Genomic DNA, 23,834 nt, shown 5'->3' on the forward strand with positions numbered 1-23,834 from the left:
GCCAAACAGCTTCATTTTTGGTAATGGGTTTAGATTTTTTATATAAAATATTACTATAATGTAATTTGTTTGAGAATGCAGGTTACCCTATCTAAGTGTAATGTGCTATTTTTTGACTTTTAATATGTATCTTTATGTACTCCATATTTTTCGATGTGGAATTTCAATTTCAATAAAAATATTGAAAATGAACACCCTCCTGGTGAAGTATTTTGGAGTACCCAGTGGAATATTAGGTTTGGCAGTACATGAGGCCAGGGATAGACATGTGAAATTAAAATGGTTGGCCCTGAGCGGCCTCTGATTGCAGTGGAGAGAACAAAGTTATACAAGACATTGGTGAGGCCACTCTTGGAATAATGTGTGCAGTTTTGGTCACCTTGCTCCAAGAAGGATATTATAAGTTTGAAAAGGTATAGTTTCATGAAGTTGAGTTCTCCTGAAAGACTGGAAAAACTAGGCCAAGAAAATTAGAATGAAACTAAGATGGGATCTTATTAAAATTTAAAAAATGTTTTTATTGAGGTGCATAAAATTATATGGGGCATTAATAAAGTGAAGGATGACTGTTTCCTTGAGTTGGAAAATAGAGGACATTTAAGGTGAGGGGGTGGGATGTGAAAGGACTGTTCATTACCCAGAGGGTGGTGGGTATATGTAACAAGATGCCAGACAAATTGGTGGAGACAAGGTATGTTAACTTCCTTTAAGAAACATTAGGATAATTACTGAGATGGGAGGAGATTGGAGGGGTATGGGTCTAAAGCAAAAATGTGGAGGTTGTTTTGGGACCACTTGCATGGTGTATTGGTTAGACCCAGAGGATGTGGGAAAGATCTTCAATGTAAAATTTATCATCAACATTCATTAAAGACAGAAATAGTGTAGTTGTAGATTTCAGAGAAGGGGAAGGGATATTCTGAAATATTAACATAAAAGAGAATGTGGATGTCCCCAGAGCATGAAGAAATGCACCTCAGACTGTTTTAGGAGGCAAAAGAGGAGATTATTGGTGCCATGACACAGATGAAGTGCTCAATGAGTAAAGAATAGAGCCTGCTGCCTTTTGTTTTTAAAGTCATAAAGAGGTAATTACATGCCACCAATACTAGAGGAAGTCACTGGAAAATAATTCTGAGGGAGAAGATTAATCAAGCCGACAAGATCATAGCTTTGTTCATTGGAGATCCTTCCTAGTTTGATTGTTTTTGTTTCAGGTGAAATGGATTTGAACAGGCCATTGTGGTTGATGTAGTCTGTGTGGACATCAGAAAGGATTTTGACAAAAGTACCACAGGGAAAGCTGGTCCAGATGGTTGGTGCCAATGGTATCCTCAGCAAGTTGGATCCAAAGTTTGCTTGGCGTTCAGATTCAGAGGATGTAATTGTTTCTCTAAGTGAATGTCTATAACCTGTGGTGTACCGCAGTGTTGGGATACTTTCTCTTTGCTGAATAGATTAATGTTTTGAAAGGAAATTTTGGAGTAAGTTCTCCAGTGTGGAGCAAGATTAGTAATTTTCAGATGCCAACGTTGATGGTTTTGATAATCTTATGCTACAGAATTATATACATCAGCTGGCAGGGTAATGATAGATGTGGCCTCCATTTTTAGACCAGCCATTCTTAACAAGGGGAAGTCGAAGGTCAGAGGGGAGGGCAAAGGTCAGAGGTCAAAGGGAAGGCAACGGTCAGAAGGGAAAGGGAGGGGGAGGCAAAGGTTGGAGGGGAGGGGATAGTCGCAGGGGTAGGAGAAGGCAAAGGTGAGAGGGGAGGGGAAAGGGTAGTCGGGAGGGAGCCAAAGGTTGGAGGTAGTCGGAGGCAAAGGTCGGAGGGAGGGGAGTCGAAGATCGGGCAGGAAACTGGCGGAAAGAGGGTGGTCGCAGGAGGGAGGAGGGAGAGGAAAGTTGGAGGGAGCAGCAGGAGATTGTCTGTCCGGATGAGCGGATTAAGAGAATCTGTGCACACCATGCCGCTGCCCACAACCACTCACCAGGAACTGACTTGGATCCCTCTCACCCAGCCAGCGCCATCATCTTGCCATCTCGCGTGGGAACCTGGGAGGTCCAGCACGCCTGCGCAATGCACCCTCCTCACGTTGACGTCACGGCCATTGCGCACATGCGCAGACGGCGGCAGTGAGGGAGGAGCGTCGGCGTAGGGAGAGAGTGTGGAGTGGTGAGTGCAGCGCTTGGGAACCACAGTGGGCTGAAGTTGGGGGAGATCAGGGGTTGGGATGGTATGGCTGTCATGAGCAATTGTGAGGGATTGGATCCCGGGGGGGTTGTGAGGGATCATTCAGGAGGGAAGTTAGCGGAAGCAGGGTGGGGCTTTAATGGGGAAGGATGACGTGAGGGGAGATGGATGGAGGGAGGGGAGGTGGAAAGGGGGAAGGAAGATGGGAGGGGGAGAGAGGGAGGGGGAGAGAGGGAGGGGGAGAGAGGGAGGGGGGGAGGGGGAGAGGGGGAGGGAGAGGGGGAGGGAGGGAGGGGAGGGGGAGAGAGGGAGGGGGAGAGAGGGAGGGGGAGAGAGGGAGGGGGAGGGGAGGTGGAGGGAGAGAGGGGAAGGAAGAAGGGGAGAGGAAAGGAGGGGAGAGAAAGGGGAGGGAGAGAAAAGGAGGGGAGAGAGGGGGATGGAGGGAGTGGAGGCAGGGGAGGTGGAGGGAGAGAGGGAAGGAGGGAGAGGAGGCAGGCGCAAGGCAAGAACAAGGAGGTGGGTGAGGGAGGGGACAGTGGGGGAAGGGAGGTGGGGGGAAAGGAGGCAATATTTGTGAGAGAGGGTGAGGAGGTGTACTGAGATTGAATGAACACTGGAGTCGGGAATTACTTTAAGAAGTGAATCACCTCCAGGAGTTTGCAGGAATGATTTGATCTCCACACAACTCTGACACTCAAAGGCCTCCATTGCTAATGAATAAAATTGAAGCAGCTCTGAAAGTGTCAGAATATACTTGGTTAAAATAGTTTGTAGTTTAAAACCTTTGAGTTCAACAAACTGCTGTGAATGGCTTGACATAGCTCTTTTTTTAATGGAAGAATTGTCAGTGTTGTCTCTTGTCTGTGTGTTTGACATTCCAATGTCCAATGTATGTATTCATCTCTGTCATTGAACTGGGCTCCAGTTATTGATCATTGGATTGGAGAGCATACTATTCCAGTCTGATAGGAGCACTTGATGCAGGCAGAATTTTAACTTAACCTTTCATAGGTGAGGGCATAAAGACAGGGCTCACTGTCTTTGCAAAGGTCATGCTCGATTTTGTGCTCATTACTGCTAAGGTTCAAACCATAAAACATTGGAGCAGAAATAAGCTATTCTGCCCATTGCCTTGCACTTAATCATGAGCTGATCCATATTCCCACAGCCCCACTGCCTGGTCTTCTCCCCATAACCTTTGGTGCCCTGGCTAATCAAGAACCTATCAGTCTCTGTCTTAAATTCACCCAATGACATGAAATCCACAACCACATGCGGCAAGAAATTTCACAGATTTACTGCCCACTGGCTGAAGAAATTCTTATGCATTTCTGTTCTAAGCAGACCCCCTTCAATCCTGAAGTTGTGTCCTCTTGTCCTAGACTCTCCCACCATGGCAAACAATCTTTCTACATCTACGCTGGCCACGCCTTTCAACATTCAAAATGTTTAAAAGATCTCTTCCCCCCCCCCCCCCCACCCACCCCCATTCTCCTAAATTCCAACAAATACAGGCCAAGAGCTGTCAAACCCTCCACATATGATAACTCTTTGCAACTGTGTATTTTTAATTTCTCCCCACTTGGGGTGGCATGGTTGACATAGTGGTTAGCTTAGTGCCTTTACAGCAATTGGGACAGGACCGGGGTTCGAATCCCGCACTGACTGTAAGGAATTTGTACCTTCTCCCCATGTCTGTGTGGGTTTTCTCCAGGGGCTCTGTTTTCCTCCCACTGTTCAAAACATACTGGGGGTGTAGGTTAATGTGGTGTGAATTGGATGGCACGGACTCGTGGGCTGAAATGGCCTGTATGTCTAAATTTAAAAAAATAGTCTGCCTGTTTATTTTTTCCACCAAAGTGCATGACCGTGCACTTTCTGATATTATACTTCATTTGCCACTTCTCTGCCCATTCTTCTAATCTATGCAAGTCCTTCTGCAGCCTCCCAGTTCCTATACACTACTTGCTCCTCCACCAACCTTAGTATCATCTGCAAATTTGGCCACAAAGCTATTAATTCCATAGTCTAAACCATTAATATACATTTAAAAAACACCAACCCCTGTGGAACAGCACTGGCAACCAATATGATCCCTGTACTCCAACCCACCCCTGGCCACAACAGCATTAGCGAACCTTCCCGCCAGGATATTGATTCCCCTCGAGTTCAGGAGCAAACCCATCCCTCAAAGGTCACCCCTTCCCAGATATTGTTCCAATGATCCAAGAACTTGAAACCCTGCCCCCTGCGCCATCTCCTCAGTCACACGTTTGTCTGCATGCACCAACTTCCTGTTCTGACCTTCCCTAGCTCATGGTGCTGGGTAATCCACCTTGGAGGCCCTGCTCTTCAGTCTCTTTACTAATACCCTAAACTTACTTTGCAGGACCTCTACCCCACTCCTACCAGTATGTCCCATGACCTCTTTCCTCCTTAAGATACTCTGCACCCACTCAGAGACATCCTGGACCTGAGCACCCCAGAGGCAACACACTATCCTGGAGTCTCTTTTGTGGCCACAGAAATCCTCTCTGTTACCCTATTGATTTCACTATGGTTATCGCTCTACCTGACTTCACCCTTCTTATCTGAGGCTCAGAGCTGACCACGATGCTCTTGGTGTGACTGCGACTGCTGGCCCAGTTAGGTCATTTCCCCCCCCCCCCAGCAAAGGGGCAGTCTCTATCCAAATGCTGCACCTCCTTGTTTGATGGGACATTGTCAAAATAGGTAGCTGTCACTTATTAGCCTCATGCCAAGGGTAGCGAAATTACTGGAGTTTGTAATGAAGGATGTAATGACAACACCAAAAAAAATTAAGGATTGAACAATCTTGATTTAAAAAGGAAATTAAACAGGAAAGTCTCCAGATGCTGTGATTGTAGTGCATACACAAAAGTGCTGGAGAAACTTAGCAGGTCACATAGTGCAGTGGTTCTCAACTTTTTTCTTTCCACTAGCATACCACTTTAAGTATTCCCTATGCCATAGGTGCTCTGTGATTAGTAAGAGATTACTTAAGATGGTATGTGGGTGGAAAGAAAACATTTGAAAACCACTGTTTTAATCATCCCTAATTGACTTGTTATGTGTACGGTTTCAGAACTCCAAAGGAAATGGGCCAATGACAATTGGGTCTTGGGCAGTGATTCTCAACCTTCCCTTCCCACTCACATCCCACCTTATGCAATCCTTACTAATCACAGAGCACATGGCATTGGGAATACTTAAAGTGGTATGTGAGAGGAAAGAAAAAGGTTGAGAACCATTGTCATAGCGTCTACAGGAAGCAAAGGGATATAACCCATGTTTCAGGCCTGACCCCTTCGTCAAGGTATGAACAAAAAGGGAGGCAGGTACCTGAATAAAAAAGTGGGGGGTACTCAGGCCAACAAGCAAGTGGTCAGTGGTGGATATGGATGAGAGGGCAGAAGAGTAAAAAAACTGAGAAGTGATGGGGATGCAGCAGCTCTCTGAATGGAGAAGGAAGGGGGTGGGAGAGGCTGGCAGGAGAAAAGGAGACAGGGATATAGGGAGAGAGAGAGAGAGAGAGACTGGTTAGTCCTAACAGAAACTGGAGAAGTTGGTGTTAATGCCATCTGGTTGGAGAGTGCCCAGGTGGAATATTAGATGTTGTTCACCAATTTGCTGGTGGTCTTTGTTTGGCAGTGCAAGGACAACATGTCAGTGTTGAAATGGGGTGTGGAGTTAAAATGGTTGGCCACTTGGAGGTAACCACTATTGCAGCAGACAGAGCAAAGGTGTTCAAGGAAACAATCTTCCAGTCTGCGTCCAGTCTCTCCAATGTAGAATAGGCCTCAATGGGAGGACCGTATGCAGTAGATGATACCTGCAGATTCACAAGTGTTGCTTCATTTGGAAAGACTGTTTGGGGCCCTGAATAATGGTGATGGAGGAGATGTAAGTACAAATATTGCTTTTCATGCAGTTGCAGGGGTAGGTACCAAGGAGGCGATTAGTGAGACGGGATGAGTGAGTCCCAGAGGGAGCAGTTCCTGTGGAGAGGGGAAGATGTGTCTGGTGGTGGGATCACCTTGTAGGTGGCAAAAATTACAGAGGATGCAAGGATTGGTAGAGTGGTAGGTGAGGACATGGGGAAGCCTGTACTTGTTGCGTTTAAAGGCGGAGGGGCCAGGGCAGATGTGGGATTAATAGTGGAGATGCAGGTAAGAATTAGACGTACATCACGGTAACAAGTCAGTTTCAGCCCACGAAATCATGCCACTCTATTTACACCCAATTAACCTACAACCCCCAATAAGTTTTGATTGGTGGGAGGAAACCAGAGCCCCCGGGGAAAACCCACGCAGACACGGGGAGAATGTACAAACTCCTTACAGGAGTGTGGGATTCGAACTCCAGTCCCGATCGCTGGCGCTGTAAAGGCGTTGTGCTAACTGCTCCACCAACCCCGTGCCACAGTATAGGGAAATCCATGATTTTTAGAAGAAGGAAAACAATTACTGTTCTGGAAGTCTAAATACTTTTACATGTATTTAATTCAGAAAGGAAAATAGTTTTTGAGTTCTTTTAAGGCTGAGACTGAATACGTTGGAACCAATGGATGAGGTGAACTTTGACTTCACAAGGCTTTTGGTAAGATTTCACACAGTTTGGTCAGTGGGATTAGAGCTTGAGGAATTGCAGGCAATAGTATAATATGGATTCAAATTTCTTTATGGGACAGAAGGCAGAGTGAGAATAACAAGATCCTTTTTTGGAAGTTCAGTTAATGAGTTTGCTCAGCACATAAATTGGCAGTTTTCAGGATGTCTGAGGACATGGAAAGAGTGGTTGTGGTCAGAAAGAGTGGCTGGTGAGCTTACTCTAGGTATCTGCTTCCATATTATATTTTCACCATCTATTTTAAGGATTTGCCAAAGCATCTAAGTGTTTCTTAACTTGATGCTAACTACAATTAAGGGATAACAGGCTCAGAATAAGGTAAGATAATTTTAGACCAAGATGAGAACTTTCCAGTGTGCTTCAGATGTGGTGTGGAGATCGGAACCTTTATCCACTCAACCTGGCTGTTTACAAAAGGTGAGATCCTTCTGGGAGGGCCCAGGGGACGTTTTGGAAAAAAATTACAAAAGTAGATTTTCCACAGGATTCAGAATTGTCCCTTCTGGGAAACATTATGGATCTGAGTTTTAAACTGTTCAGATTCCAAATCCAGTTTGTGAAAGTCGCCTTGTCAGTACGAGGAAGTGTATAACGGTCACGTGGTAGTCTGACTTCCAACTGAACATTATACAATGGAATATGGAGATACAGTGTTGTAATCCCCTGGAGAAGGTCACGTACAATTTAAGGAGAAAATATGAGACATTCGTTAGGGTATGGCTGCGTTAACTGCAACATATAGAAACGCAGATATAGTTCCACCCCTTGTAAATAGAAGAAAGGTAAAAATCTGTACTAATAATGGAACGATTGAGATAAATGAAGTGGGTCGTGGCGCAGATGACGTGCTCTTGTTTTATATCTTTTTTACTTCATGTTACTCTGGGTTTATATTTGGTTCCTTTAAGGGTCAGTGACACGATAGATTTTTGGTTCTTTGTTTAATTTACATAATCTTTTTCTTGTGGTATTAGGGTATGGGAGGGAAGGGAGAGGGTTGGGCAGGGGAAAAATGGACTCTGAATGTAATATATCATTGCTGAGAAAGATTGAATTGTTGTTTTGGATTTGTGAGGTTCTTGGAAAACCAAAAATATAATATTCAAAAAAAAGATGAGAACTTTATTCACCGAGCAGATAAATAATTCTCATCCAGAGAGGGCTGTGTAAGTTCATTCAAAACAAATTAACAGATTTTTGCATGGTATACTGTATAATTAAGGGATACAGGTATACTGTTGGAATATGGTGCTGAGATAGATGATGATGGATGATGTGATCGAAAGATAGGATGACCTGCTCTTCCTTATGTGGGTGACATGGTTCTTTGGCTTGGCTTCGCGGACGAAGATTTATGGAGGGGTAAATGTCCACGTCAGCTGCAGGCTCGTTTGTGGCTGACAAGTCCGATACGGGACAGGCAGACACGGTTGCAGGGGAAAATTGGTTGGTTGGGGTTGGGTGTTGGGTTTTTCCTCCTTTGTCTTTTGTCAGTGAGGTGGGCTCTGCGGTCTTCTTCAAAGGAGGTTGCTGCCCGCCGAACTGTGAGGCGCCAAGATGCACGGTTTGAGGCGATATCAGCACACTGGCGCTGGTCAATGTGGCAGGCACCAAGAGATTTCTTTAGGCAGTCCTTGTACCTCTTCTTTGGTGCACCTCTGACACGATGGCCAGTGGAGAGCTCGCCATATAACACGATCCTGGGGAGGCAATGGTCCTCCATTCTGGAGACGTGACCTACCCAGCACAGTTGGATCTTCAACAGCGTGGATTCGATGCTGTCGGCCTCTGCCATCTCGAGTACTTCGATGTTAGGGATGAAGTCGCTCCAATGAATGTTGAGGATGGAGCGGAGACAACGCTGGTGGAAGCTTTCTAGGAGCCGTAGGTGATGCCGGTAGAGGACCCATGATTCGGAGCCAAACAGGAGTGTGGGTATGACAATGGCTCTGTATACGCTTATCTTAGTGCGGTTTTTCAGTTGGTTGTTTTTCCAGACTCTTTTGTGTAGTCTTCCAAAGGCGCTATTTGCCTTGGCGAGTCTGTTGTCTATCTCGTTGTCGATCCTTGCATCCGATGAAATGGTGTAGCCGAGATAGGTAAACTGGTTGACCGTTTTGAGTTTTGTGTGCCCGATGGAGATGTTGGGGGGCTGGTAGTCATGGTGGGGAGCTGGCTGATGGAGGACCTCAGTTTTCTTCAGGCTGACTTCCAGGCCAAATATTTTGGCAGTTTCCGCAAAACAGGACGTCAAGCGCTGAAGAGCTGGCTCTGAATGGGCAACTAAAGCGGCATCGTCTGCAAAGAGTAGTTCACGGACAAGTTACAATGCTGTTAAAGCACAAGCAACCTGGGATTGAATCCAGTTGCTGTCAGTAAGGAGTTTGTATGTTGTCTCTATGTTTCCTTGGTGTCAATGAAATTTAAAAAATCGGAGACCTCGCGTATTATTTCACAGACTTTATTTCACATGATAAATCGTGGAGAGTAGGCAGCAGGCTCTGAAATCTACTTCCATAAGTATGAAAATTTGTGCAGAATGACAAACAAGTTGGACAGAAAATAGGATTACATCATGGGATAAACCTGTTGAAAATTCCACCAAGAACTTCATTACATTTTTTGTCTTTTAAAATTTAGTTTTGTCCAATTTGTAGAAGAATGTGTCAATAACCACTGTTAATGTCTTTGACTGCGGTTAAGGCCTCAACTTAGCTTCTAAATAATATCTCGCTGAACAGATGCTGTATTAAAACGGGCTGTCTGCCAATTATGTTAGTGACAATGTCAATCCTTTCTTCATGAAGTTTCTTCCACAGATCCCACTTTGGATTAACACACTCAGCCTAATTTCACTTCCATTCACCCAACCTTATTTACTTAGTGTCTGCCTACAGGATCACTCGTGATTATAACCCATAGGGGATGGGCGCATTGACAGATGTTCATCTTTGTTTCTCATCCCATTAGTGTGGACATATCTTTCCCATTCCTCAGCTCCACCCATATAGCCTCAGTAGATGAGCCCTCTGGTCTGTCCTGTCTAAGCTCAGCTGTGATATTTTCTGACAAGCAATACCACTCCTCCCCCTTTCATTCCCCCCTTCCCCATTCTGTCGCATTTAAAGCAATGAAACCTCAGAACATTGAGCTGCCAGTCTTACTCTTCTGCAACCAAGTTTCACTAAATGCCACAATGTCATAATTCCACGTGCCAATTCAAGAACAGAAAGCTTCTTGCTGCTCCAGAGTCCACTGAATCTGCTCCGGTGCACTCCGCAACACTTTTAAGACAGTGTCCAATTCCCGTTAGCTGGGTATCCACAGGTGGCAGTACCCTATCATACCAAAAAATGACAGCACATCCTTTTTGTTAGTCAGGACCGTCTGTTCAGTACAGCCTGTACATGCGTGGGGCCAGGTCATTGCGTGCCATCCTGCAACTCGAAACCCAGATATTGTACTTTAGTCTGACAAAACAGAACTTTTCCTTGTGAACAACAATGTCATTTGGCTAAACATTTCAACAAGGTAAAAGAGTCTTTAACACATGTAGCCAGGTTAAGTGAAGCCACCAGAAAAAAAAGATAAGCATATTGAATCTGTAGAATTAGCAGGAGTGCTGCAGGTTTTCTAAATCATGTCGAACGGTCGCAGCGGGACTTTCAATGTAGCCTTGAGGCATTCTTGTCCAAATATACTGTTCATTACAATACGATTCAAGATTATTTTATTGTCAGGAAATAAAACAGAAAATGTGATATTATACAAAATTTCCTTTAATCTACCCTAAGGAAGACAAGGATTTGATTTCAGAAAAAATTGTCTGGTGTCCCTTACAGCCAGAGAAAACAAAGCAAAAGAATTCCCCCGTCTCCTCAGGGTCACTGAATGTCCATGGCTTCGCCTCCAGTGCTCCCGCAGCCCTGAACCATCACCAAACCAAACTCCAGATGCGCACCTCTGGCACGATCAGGAATCTTCCAGCACCCTCACACCCTGGTTCCAATACCTGGTACCCCATCAGCCAGTCTCCAGCAGTCCAGAGCCTGGTATGAGTCCTCTAACTGCAGTCACCAGCAGCCCGCATCCTATGAGTGCACCTCACCTCGAATCACCAACAGCCTGCCTCCTGTATGTTCTTCAACCTCAGAGCCCCTCACTGGTGTGCCTCCAAGGTTACTGTCCTATGGGTCATCTCTGCTTCTCCTTCTCAAACGTGGGGGGTGGGGGTTGTCTCCCAATTTTCTGTGCCTTGCTCCAGTCCTCTGCTTCCCCGGAGTCTGCATCCCCCCTCGTTGCTGCAGCCGATCACAGGTGTCACCATCTTGGGGCAGATCCCACGGATGTGGGATTTTAAAATTAACTACCGTCAGCTCCTTTAAAAAGGCTTTTTAAAGCTTGTAAAGAGCCGACGGCCGTTGGATTATACAAGGCACCCCAAAGAGGAGTGCTGAGACTTTGTGGCTCTGTAAAGGCAAACAAATACTGGCTTTCTGGGTGAGGTAGTACAGGGAAAAAGGCTGAACACTTTCCTCCTGAACTGGATCCCCGGGGCTATGACTGGGGGTGGCGAGAATGAGCTCCATGGCTCACAGAATACCCGAGGCAACAGACCCTCTTCTGGGGGTGTGCCAGGACCCTGATGGAGACTGTGTCCTCTCTGCTATCCGGGTACTCTACATAGACGTATGTGGGATTGGTATGGAGCAGTTTCACCCTTTCCACTGGGGGGTGGGTCAGTCTTGCTTCTCCTCACGTGCTTCCTGAGAAGGTCTGGACCAGGAGTGGTGAGCCAGATTGGGAGAGTAGGTCCTGATGCTGAGCTTCTGTCGAAAATGAATAGGAGCTCATAAGGAGTAGCGTTGATCGTGGTACATAGTAGCGACCAGATGGAATGGAGTGCCATAGGAAGGACTTCCTGCCAGCATGAGTCTGGAAGGCCTTGTGACTTCAGGGCCAGTTTGACAGCCTTCCAGACCATGGCATTCTCCTTTTCAACCTGCCCGTTCCCCCGGGGGTTGTAGCTAGTAGTCCTGCTAGACGCGATTCCCCTCACCAGCAGGTACTGACATAGCTCATCAAAGGATGAGCCCCGGTCGCTTTGAATATAGCTGAGATACCCGAAAATGGAGTCTAGTGCCTTTATGACTGATGAAGTAGACGTGTCTGGACATGGAATGATGAACGGGAAGCAGGAGTACTTATCAGTGATAGAGAGGAAGAAGGTGTTCCCGTTCGTGGAGGGGAGAGCTCCCTTAAAATCGACACTGAACTGTTCAAAGGACCTGGATGACTAGATCAATTGCACCTTTGCGGGGTGGTAGAAGTCCGGTTTGCACCCCGCGCAGACCTGACAAGACCTGGTAATTTCCCTGACATCTTCGAAGGAGTAGGGCAGTGAGCCATGCGGGTAACCCCTGGATGGCAGAGCTCATCATGCAGAGACCGCAGTGAGCCTGTGTGTGAAGAGGCACAGCTTCCTCTGGATAAGGCATCTGGAGGGTCATTAAGGGCACCTGGCCGATAGACAATGTCATAATTGTAGGTGGCGAGCTCGATCCTCCACCTACCAGTCTTGTCAATTTTGATTTTTCCCCTCTTGACAGTATTAAACATGAATGCGACCGAGCACTGGTCAGTGAGGAGTGTAAATCTTCTACCGGCCAGGTAGTGTCTCCAGTGTCTCATGGCTTCTACAATGGCTTGAACCTCCTTTTCCACAGATGGGTTCTGGAGATCATGGCCTTGTAATGTCTGAGGGGAAAAAAATGCAACCGGCCTGCCCACCTGGTTGAGGATAGCGGCCAGGGCTACGTCTGAAGCGCCGCTTTCCACTTGGAATGGCAGCTTTTGCGATGTGGTTCTGGAGGAAGTTAAAAGCCATTTGGGCTTCAGCCTAGAGGGAAGATTTAGGGGCTTTTAAGAGAGGACAAACCTTATCAGCATATTGAGGGATCCACTGGGCGTAATACGAGAAAAACCCCAGGAATTTCCTCAGAGTCTTTGTGGTTCTGGGAATGGGGAGCTCTAACAGGGGGTGCATCCTATTGTGATCTCTACCACATAGCCAAGGATAGCCAGACATTTTGTCCTGAACATGCACTTGTCAGAGTTCTGTGAAGTTCAGGGCTTTTACCGTGTGGAGAAAACTGTGGAGGTTGGCATCTTGGTCTTCCAAGGTGTGATCACAGATGGTGGCATTATCATGGTGGGGAAGGTAACGTTCAACCCATACTAATCCACCATTCTGTCCATCTGTCTCTGGAAGATAGAAACCCCATTAGAAATAGCAAAAGGGACCCTATGGAATTGATAGAGACGACCGTTAGCCTCAAATGCCGGTCCTCGGAATAGATTGGCAGCTGGTGATAAGCAGTTTTCACGTCAATGGTCAAATAGACCCGAAACTGCGCAATACCATTCACCATGTCCGAAATTTGAGGGAAGGGGTATGCGTCCAGGAGTGTGTATCGGTTACTATTGTTTGGCTGTAGTCAATTACTAGCCTGGACTTGTTTTCCCCTATCATGCTAGGTTTGATGATTACATTCGTCGAGTAGACGTTGTGTCTCAGACTTTATGAAATTTTAATCTGCTCTACTGTACCTCCTGCTCTTGGTAGCAATAGGTTTGGAGTCGGAGGACAGATTCGGGAAGAGAGGAGGGGAGTTCGATATTCAGTGTGGAGAGACTGCATGTGGGTTCTGGGGGGAGGGGATCAGAATACTCCAAGGTCACACTTTTAAGGTAACACAGGAAGTCCAGACCCAATGAGACTGGAGCACACAATTCATCAAGTATATACAAGCAAAATTTACAAAATTACCCACCTTCAAACGAGAGATGGTACAATGTTGTTGAACATACGTAGAGGGCGAATGAGATGCAAGGAATATGCAATAATTGGAAGGATACATCTTTAGGTTTTTGCATATTTTTGCATATTCCGTGAGTCTATGAAGGTTTCAGTAGAGCCTGTGTTGACTAGGCATTTAGTGGAATGTCCATTTATCTTCACAGTCACTATGGAGTTGCTGAGCTGGTGAGGCCTGTCCTAACCTAGGACCATTGAGGCTAGGACCCCGGAGACTCCATACTCCTCACTCAAGTGGCCCCCACCGTCCTGGGGTTGCCCTGCATAGGTAAGATGGCGTCGACCTCATGGTGCAGCAAGATGGCCGCCCTCCTTTCTCCTCTGACAATGATGGTGCTGAGTTTGAATTTAGGTCGAGGCAAGAAGGCTGCCGAGCCTTTTAGCACTGTTTCCTCAGCGTGTTGCACAGCAAGTGGGTTCAGGTGAATTTGGGGCAGACAGCTTGGGGCTGCCTCATGTACCTCGAGGGGACCCCCGCGACTAGAGTGTCCCAGATCTGTTCTTCCTCATGAACGTGGCCCGTAGTCACTTCATTCCTGTACTTCTTCTCAAGCGTCCACAGATCCAGCAGGTAATCATCAATGGTCTCTCCTGGCCACTGGCAAGGTAGAGCAAGTCAGTGCCTCGCTAGGACCTCATTTTGCGACTTCAGGTACCAAGCCTTCAACGCCTCGATGGCAGCGTCGTGTAGAGCAGTTCCTGATGACTACATACCCTTTTGTTTCTTCCCTCTATCAGCAACATCTCTGGCTTGAGTAACGCTTTCATCTTTTAGGGAATAAGCTAATAAAATTGTAGTGTGAATAAAAGCTCTCACAACTGGAGGGAGTTCAAATGCTTTTATTAGCTTACAACTATGGGTAGGGTTTCACAGTGGTCTTCGGAAGGGTTATGGATTTAGGCAGGAAATCAGGGTTATATGTGAGCAGATGGACCTGTGAGGCAGGACCAGCCTTCAGTACAACACACTACCAGTGAATCCCAGTTCACTGCCCATGGACAGACATGTGAGCACGGGAGTGTGACCCAGAATTTAAATGATTGGCAGCTGGGATGTTGCTTTGGTTGTGAACAGAGGTGTGAAGCAATCTCCCAATCTGCGACTGGTCTCTACAATGTAGAGGGTGCACTGGATGCAGTAAATAAATGCTCTGGATATACAAGTGAAGTGTTGAAAGGCCTGTTTGGACCATGGTGAGGGAGAAGGTGTGGGTGCAAGTGTTGCACTACTGCAGGCACAAGTCTGCAGACTTTTCTGTTTAATTGAATTGATACAACAGGTTTCGAGGGATATTGCCCAAACACATTCAAATGGCACTAACTTGGGGAGACAAGTTGATTGAGGTGGATAGGTTGGGCTGAATGTCCTGTATATGACCTTATACAGTCATATAGGGCTGTCTAACCCTATGGCTCTGTAAATCATGTTCTTCGTAGATAGTTTTACCTGTTACCAACTTTGCAAGTGGGTGGGCACAGGTTACTCTCTATTTTAGCAAAGTTGCACCTGCCTTGGTTGACTGATCTGTGAGATTCCTGCTTTGTGCTTGTTTTGGTGAAACTGGCTGAGATGAGCAATGCATTGTAAGTAGTGCGTATTTAGCAAATGAAAAATGGCTGTAGAGGTTTGATTATGTGCAATGCAAGGGATGAATCTAGAGTTTAATATCTGCAACCATCAGGCTTCAGAGTGAATTCCACAACTCTTGCTCTGTACTAATTAATCTATGCCATTGTTTTTTTGCCTTCTTTATATGCTTGTGCGTAGATTAAACTGCTTGCAGAAAAACTCTTTGCAGTACTAAGTACAGTGTGTCAAGTAAACTAAAACTTAGAAACTTTGTGTTTTTGGATTGACTCTCCTGCCCCATTCTTTCTATTTAAAATTTTGCTGAGGACTTTGGTTAGGCAGCATAAAAATATTTAAAGTTGTACATCATCAGTCTTGTTCTGTAGTCAAATTGAATCATAAATATACAAATCAATAGCAGATGTTACACTGAGTAATGTGGCCAATTTTAAAAAGAACTTAGCACTCCAGTCTCAACTAGGGCTGGCATTGAAAAGAGGGATGTTAAACGCAAAATAAATTTCAGATATTGGCATTCTGAAATAAAGGAAGCAAATGGAGTGAATATTCAGCAGGTCAGGCAGCATCTGTGGAAATGAAGTTAATGTTTTGGGTCCAATACTTTTCATCAGAACAGAAAAAAAAAGAAAAGAAATGAGTCTGGAGAACTGAGAAGATGGGGAGAAGACTGGGTGAAGAAGAAAGGAAATCTCTCTGCAGTGACACCAAATGCCCTACTGAACAATTATGAGCAGATTAAACTCCTTTATCTGTTGCTAATTGCATGTTCAGGCAGCTGGACAACGCATCAGAAAAGAATCGGAATGGTGTCCCAAAAATGGCAGTTTTAATACAGTCATAAAGAGAGTAAGTTACCAAAAGTTGGAGATTTTTGCACTCTGGAGAGTCCTGCAGAGTGTAGGGAGAAGATGAAATGTTGTCCCTCAAGTTTGCATTGGACCATAATGTACAGGAGATCACAGAGTCACATTTGTTTTTTCTGGTGCAGGGGAGGCCACAAGGCTTCCTAGGAGCAGAGGCCGAGTCAGGTCGTCTTCACTGTCCACACTCATTCACCTGGCTGAATTCATTTTTGTAATGTACAACTTCTTCAACTCCACACACATTGTCCAGATCAAACATGTGATGAGATCCACTCTCATGTGCCCATATTACATGTCATTTTGTGGGATTTGTGGATGTGGTGGAATCACTGTTAATACTGTTTGAATGTGTATGGCTGGCCCACTCCTGGCTGATTGTACCTGTGGCTTCTCCCCCTTGATTCCTCTAATAAAAGTGGCAAAGCCATATCCCTCCCCCAGAACAAGTTCAGGTCAGCAAAATGAGACTTGCCTTCTGTTTATGGTAATAAAAGCCTATCAGTCAGGTAACTTCTAATCTTTGGAGTCATTGATAGTGTTTCAGTGGAGTACTTAATTTTAAATCCACCCTGGCCTGCTCTTCCATTTCTATTTCCAGTACATCAGCAACTGCATTGGTGCTGCTCCCTGCACTCATCTAGAACTTGAAAATTTCAGTACTTTTGATCGTTGTTTCCATCCAACCCTCAACTACATATCTGTTTCTTCCTTTCCAGATCTCTATCTCTCCACCTTATTGTTAGGTTAACCACAAACATCCATGAGAACCTTGCAGACTCCCTCAGCTTCTCTACATATATGTAATATCACACCATTTTTACTTGAGTCTGGATAAAGGATCCCACCCCAAAATGTTGACTGACTGTTTCTACCCATGGATGCTGTCTGACCTACTGATACCCCTCCAGCTTAAGGTTCCAGCAGCTGCAAGTTTTATTCTTCACCAAGAACTTCCTTTGTCAGAGATAAATTCCATCTGCCATTCCATTGTCCACTTTATCAGTTGGTTTAGATCCTGTAGTAGCTTTAGCCACTCATCTTCATGAGGAATAACTTGCTTGTTTTTCATAGTCTTTCACATGACTTGAATGACAGACTGTTTACTATCTCATTGGAACATCAGCACAAGGTCCCATGTGTTGGACTAATCTGGAAGGGTTAAGGATGAGCTAGCCAATTGGTTACAAAATCATATGAAGGAAGGGGTGGTGGTGGAGGGTTACTTTTCAGATTGAAAGTGTATAGCCAGTGTTTTGCTGCAGGGATCAGTGCTGGGTTCACTCTTGTTTGTCTATCTGTATTAACGATTTGGATGACAACACAGGTAGCAATGATTGCAAGTTTGTGATGACACCAAAAGCAGTAGAAAGTGATGGTTATCAAAGGCTACAGCAGGATCCAATTGAACTGATGCAAGGGACAAATGAATGGCAGATGAAATTTAACGAACAATTGCAAAGTTAAATGAGTGTTGGACAGGGAGATGCAGGGATACAGGAAAACATAGTTCTATGGAAGTGACATTAGGGTGATGAAGGAAGAGTACAGGAGTTGGGCTGTAACGTTGCAACTGTACAAGATGTACAGAATATTGTGGCACTTCTGGCTGCCACACCATCATAAGGATGTGAGTAAGCTTGAGAGAATGGGACCGGATAGCTTGAGTTATGAGAAGAATGGAAAGGCTTTAACTTGGAGCAGAGGAAGTTTATAAAATTATGAGAGGTATTGATAGGATAGATAGTCTGTCTTTCTCCCATAGTAGGAGGGGCTAATATCTAGAAAGTAGAGATTTGAGGTGAGAGGGAAAACATTTAAAGGGGATCTTTCACACGGTGCTGGGTATATGGGATGAGCTGAAAAGGTAGGCATAATTACAACATCAAAATACAATTGGACAGATAAATAGATAGGATAGATGTAACCAGTGGTTCTCAACCTTTTTATTTCCATTCACATGCCACTTTAAGTAATTCCCTATGCCATAGTAAGGGATTGGTTACAGTGGGATGTGGGTGGAAAGAAAAAGTTTGAATCATCTCTCATTGACTTGTTATGTGCATGGTTTATTAACTCCAAAGGAAATGGGCCAATGACAGTTTTTCTCAAGCCAAATATTTCCGTAATAATTGGGTCTAGAGCAGTGATTATCAACCTTCCCTTCCCACCTTAAAAAACCCCTTACTAATCAGAGAACACCAATGGCATAGGGATTACTTAAAGTGGTATGTGAGGGGGAAGAAAAAGGTTGAGAACCATTGGCGTAGAGGATGTGGGACAAATATAGGAAAATGGAACGAGCTCAGAAGGGCACCTTGGTCAGCATGGACAGATTGTCAAAGAGCTGGTTTTCATGCTGGAGCACAATGATTCGATGACTATCCTCGATGCCAGTTTGTTTCTGATTTTGCTTCACTCTTCCCTCTCTTTGACAGGATTGGATCTGATCAGCATGGCAGAAATGTCTGCTCAAGATGTACAACTCCGTGCGAACCAGGTGGCAGATGAGGTGAGTCACAGCTGTCGGATTTTAGTGGAAGGTTGCCATTGAATAATTGTAATCGAACAAAAGTGGATGTTTGTAAAACATTTCCACTTTATTGAGCCCACGTGATACAGAAAGATTGAGATACCCTTCTTATTAGCTGTCCTAATCCCAGAATGTGGAGATGTATAAAACTTTGATTAGGTTATACTTGGCCCAAGAGATAAGATGGTCACTGTCGCTGATACAGTCCCAGGAGAAATGGAGAGCGGGAACGTATCTTCCAGTGCTCCTCCATAGGGTTCTAATGCCCAGTTGTTAATATTTCATCCAGATTTAAACCCTCTTTAGAACTGATATTACGGTGTTTTCTAATATTCTGGAACTCACAGAGGCCCATGCCCAAAATGGCGGTGCCCATTGTTTAAGTTGCATGCTCTGGGGGAACAGTGGACCGATGCAGGTCACCAGAAAGGGAGAACACCATGCCACAATGAAGGAGAAGTCTGGGATAAGATCCTACAGGGTTGGAGACCACAACAGTGGACCATTGAGGAGCCCGGAGGTTTACACCAGGGTGCAGAAGTCAAGATAATGACTTGTGGGAACCGTCGGGGCTGGGATCCTTGAGGGCTGTCATCAGCTTCCTCGTTATATTGGGGAGTTAAATGTAATCATCACCTGACAGAGAACACAGGCACCCTTTACTTCCTTACCTTTGTATCAATAAGATAGAAAGAGTGCAGAGAAAATTTACTAGGATATTTCCTGGACTTCAGGAACTAACTTACAGGGACTCAGGTTACACGTTAGGACTTTATTCCCTGGAGTGTAGAAGAATGAGAGGAGATTTGATAGAAGTATTGAAAAATATGAGGAAGATAGACAGAATAAATATAGATAGGCTTTTTCCACTGAGGTCAGATAAGATACAAACCAGAGGACATGGGTTAAGTGCAAAAGGGGGAACACAAGGGGAACCTTCTTCACACAGAGAATAGTGGGAGTGTGGAACAAGCTGCCAGCTGAAGTGGTGAATACAGGCTCAACTTTAACATTTAAGAAGAATTTGGGCAGGTATATAGAAGGGAGAGGTATGGAAGACAGGGTGCAAGTCAGTGGAACTAGGCAGAAAAATGGATTGGTACAGATTAGAAGGGCCATAGATCCATAGAACACTGCAGCACAGATACAGACCCCTTCAGCCTGTTTCTGTGCTGTAATGATGGTTCTGTGGATGCTGTGTGATCTGCTGAGTTTCTCCAGCACATTTGTGTAGTGGCTCGACCCCAGAATCTGCAGACTTTCTTGACTAACTGCGTTTACCAACATTATACTCCATCTGCTAGACCCTTGCCCACTCATTTAATCGATCTATATCCCTGCAGATTCTCCGCACCATATCTATTTAATTTAATCACCAAACTTTAATGTGTCACACTTAGTCCCCTTTACAAAATCATTAATAAATATTGTGAACAGTTGCCAGCACTCCTCTCCACTCACCAGTCAGAGAAACGCCTATTTATCCCAGCTCTTGCTTCTATTGGTAATCCAATCCTCTATCCATACTAGTACTTTACCCCCAACTCCATGCATCTTTATCTTATGGATAAGTCTTATGGTATCTAATCAAACACCTTCTGGAAACCCAAGTCCACAACATCCACTGTTCCCTTCTATCCACTGCACTTGTTAAATCCTCAAAAAAAATCCAGTAAATTTGTCAAACATGACCTTCCCTTCCTCAGTCCATGCTGTGCCTGCCTGGTGGAACAATTTCTTTCCAGGTGTCTCGCTATTTCAATCTTAATAGTTGCTTCAAGCATTTTTCTCAACTGTAGACATGAGGTCTACAGGCCTATAGTTAACTACCAATATTCTTTTTTCAACAGCGACATGAAATTTGCTCTCTTCCAATTCAAAGGGAACTGTCCAGAGCATGTTGGTATCTGATCACAAATACCTCTGCTAGTGTAGAAAAAGCTTGTGTGCTTTTGAGGTTGAGGTTAAGGTGCATAATGAGGTTAAGAAAGAGGAACTGCTGGATCTTCTTAAAAACATTAAGACTGATGTTGCCTGAATATATCCCAGGTTACCACAGGAAGCAAGGGATAGTGGGAATGATCGTTTCATCCCCCCTGGCCACAGGAAGGGTACCGTAGGATTGGAGAATGGAAAATGTAGTACCCTTGTTTAAAAAGGATGATAGGGAGAATTCTGGGAATTATAGTGATGTCAGTGGTGGGCAAACTATAGGAGAAGATTATTTTTTTTAACATTTTTTTATTTTTCATGCTATGAACCATACTGACCGAAATACACACAAAGATTTCCCTCTTGAATATACACAGTGTCATTTTCTCCCCTTTTCCCCCCTTCCTTCCCTCCCTCCTTCACCCTCCCCACCCACTCAACGTTCAACATATATGATACATCAAAACCTTTAAACGATGTCATCACACAGTGAAAATAAACAAGAAATTTGTGTCATCTACTTTTACACAACTGGGTCATTTCATTTCGTCTTCTTCTCATTTTGTCCTTTTAGGGGGTGGAGGTCCGCAGTAGGACTTCTCTGTTGTGGTCCCATGTACGGTTCCCAAATTTGTTCGAGTACTGTGATGTTATTTCTTAAATTATATGTTATTTTTTCCAATGGAATACATTTATTCATTTCTATGGACTATAGGAGAAGATTCTTCAGGACAAGATTCATGAGCAATTAGAGAAGCATAGTCTTTTTAGGGATAATTACTTGGTTTTGTGAGAGGTAGGTCATGCCTCACAAGCTTAATTGAGGTTTTTGCGGAAGTGACAAAAGAAATTGATGAAGATGGGCAGTAGATATGGAGTATATATTAATAAGGTGTCTGATACGGTCCCACATGATAGACTCATTCAGAAAGTTGTAAGGCATGGGATCCATGGAAGCTTGGCTGTGTGGATTCAGAATTGGCTTGCCTGCAGAAAGCAGAGGGTAGTAGGAGATGCAAAATATTCTACCTTGAGGTCAATGACAAGTCAAGTTCTACAGAGGTTTGTTCCGAGATTTCTGCTCTTTGTGATTTTTATAAATAACCTGGATGAAGAAATGGAAGGATGGGTTCACAAATTTGCAGATGACACAAAGATTGGAGGTGTTGTGAATTGTGCAGAAGGTTGCCATAGATAAACAACAGGATATAGGCAGGATGCAGAGCTGGGCAGAGAAGTGGCAGATGGAATTCAATTTGGATAAATGTGAAGTGATGCATTTTAGAAGGTCGAAGTTGGTTGAGTACATGGTTAACAGTGTGGAAGAACAGGCAAATCCATAGATCTTTCAAGGTTGCCAAGTAGGTTGTCAGGGTAGTTAAGAAGGCTTATGGTGTGCTAGCCTTCACTAGTCATGGGATTGAATTCTAGAGCCGTGAGGTAATGTTACAGTTCTATAAAGCTCTGGTTAGACCACACGGGATAATGTGTTCAGTTCGGGTCATCTCATTACATGAAGGATGTGGAAGTTTTGGAGAATGTGCAGAGGCGATTTACAAGGATGTTGCCTGGATTTTTAGAGTGTTTCTTATGAGACATGGTTAACAGAGCTAGTGCTGTTCTCTTTGGAGCAAAGAAGAATGAGGGGTGATTTAATGATCATAGATTATGAGAGGCATAGATAACGTGGATATTTTTTTCCCTGGGGCAACAGCAGCAAATTCCAGAGGATATCTGTACAAGGTAAGGGAGGAAAGTTTAGGAGAGATGTCAAGGTAAATTTTTTACACAGCGAGTTGTGGCTGTCTAGAATGCTTAGCCAGTGGTGATGGAGGCTGGAACAATGGGGACATTCAAAAGATTCTTAGGAACGTGGATGGAAGAAGATGAGAGAGTTATGGGTAGAAGTTAGGGAAGTTTAGATTGTTGGTCAGTACAACATTGTGGGCTATTGGGCCTATACTATACTGTACGTAGAGTTCTATGTTCTATAACTTTTGCCATTACTTTCAGTACCATGGGATGCATTCCATTAGTACCGGGGTACTTGGGCACACTAGTTTCCCAAGCTTTACTTGTGTTTTTATTTAGTTGCCTATGGACAATTCTAGATCTTTTTTTCCCTTTGATGTTCCTAATCTCCACCTAAGCATTCTGCTCCTTAGATCTTGTATTGTCTCTCACTTTAATCCTGATGTCATCCTTAATTAAGATCGCTACTCCACCTCCCTCACCTCCTTGCCTATCCTTCCGTATTATGTGATACCCTTTATTTCCCAATCATCTCCATCCTGCAGCCACCTTTCTGTAATGGCAATCCCCTCGTACTGATTGTGCCACAAGTTCACTGACCTTGTTTCAAATGCAATGAGAGTTCAGAAAAAGTGCCTTTGAACTCATTGTCCTATTGGGACCTAGTAATTTTGTTTTTTGCACTTGACTTTTCTGTACTTGATGCTTTTCTCTTTTCTCGCTTTTGCTTTGGTCTCGACATTGCTTCCCTCTGTCTCTGTGCCTCGATCTTGCTTCATTTGCAAGCAAGTTGCGATTGGAATTTGGAGGGCTTGACTGCTGGGTTGTTGGTATATGTAGGGTGAGTCCTATTCATGACTTTCTGTTTCTGTTCACAGTCCCTGGAGAGTACCCGGAGGATGCTACAGTTGGCAGAGGAGGTACAGTATAATATATCATTCAGAACGAGGCATTAATTATGTGCAGACTGTGTCCACTGACAGACTTCTCTGTGGATTGACTTCTGATCCATTTCTCTGCAGCAGCCATACCACACTGTGATGCAGCTCTTGATAGAGCTCCTATAGAAGGTTAACATAATGGTGGCCGGTAGCCTTGCCCGCCTCATTCTTCTCAGAATGTGCAGTCGCTGGTGTGTCTTTCTGACACGTGAGGAGATATGTGTCCAGGATAGGTCACTACTTTAGTGCACTCAAAGGAACTTGGTGCTTTCTACTCTCTCTGCTACAGATTTGTTGATGTGTAGTGGAGGCCAGTTGTCCCTAGTACTCCTGAAATTCACAATCATCATCTTTGCCTTATCTCTATTGAGATTCAGGTTGTTACTCTCGTAGCACAATACTATATTTTCCATCTCTTCTCTGTTGTGCGACTCATCGTTTTTGCTGATGAGGCAAACTACGGTCACCTGCGAACTTGATAACTCTGTTGGAGCTGGATCTGGC

The 23,834-nt window shown here is 44.5% G+C and overlaps 2 protein-coding genes across 6 annotated transcripts in view; one reads left to right on the forward strand and one right to left on the reverse strand.

Annotated features, from left to right (window-relative positions):
* The window catches only part of znf106a (zinc finger protein 106a), an 87,863-nt gene extending 85,774 nt beyond the window's left edge, over positions 1-2,089 (reverse strand). For 3 of the 4 annotated variants that reach the window (XM_069918132.1, XM_069918133.1, XM_069918130.1), the window contains exon 1: positions 1,992-2,089. The gene's annotated coding sequence lies outside the window, so the exon portion shown is untranslated. The remainder of the gene's footprint in view (positions 1-1,991) is intronic. The other variant, XM_069918131.1, reaches the window with a different exon arrangement.
* A 2-nt stretch (positions 2,090-2,091) lies between these two features.
* LOC138754218 (synaptosomal-associated protein 23-like) overlaps positions 2,092-23,834 on the forward strand; it is a 47,729-nt gene continuing 25,986 nt past the window's right edge. Inside the window, exons 1-4 of one of the 2 annotated variants that reach the window (XM_069918140.1) lie at positions 2,092-2,176; positions 13,868-13,989; positions 18,611-18,684; positions 23,268-23,309. In XM_069918140.1, the coding sequence (XP_069774241.1) occupies positions 18,628-18,684; positions 23,268-23,309 (99 nt within the window). In that variant the 5' untranslated portion in view covers positions 2,092-2,176; positions 13,868-13,989; positions 18,611-18,627. The remainder of the gene's footprint in view (positions 2,177-13,867; positions 13,990-18,610; positions 18,685-23,267; positions 23,310-23,834) is intronic. The other variant, XM_069918142.1, reaches the window with a different exon arrangement.

The sequence above is a fragment of the Narcine bancroftii genome, chromosome 2 (assembly GCF_036971445.1).
Source record: "Narcine bancroftii isolate sNarBan1 chromosome 2, sNarBan1.hap1, whole genome shotgun sequence".
Lineage (NCBI taxonomy): Eukaryota > Metazoa > Chordata > Chondrichthyes > Torpediniformes > Narcinidae > Narcine > Narcine bancroftii.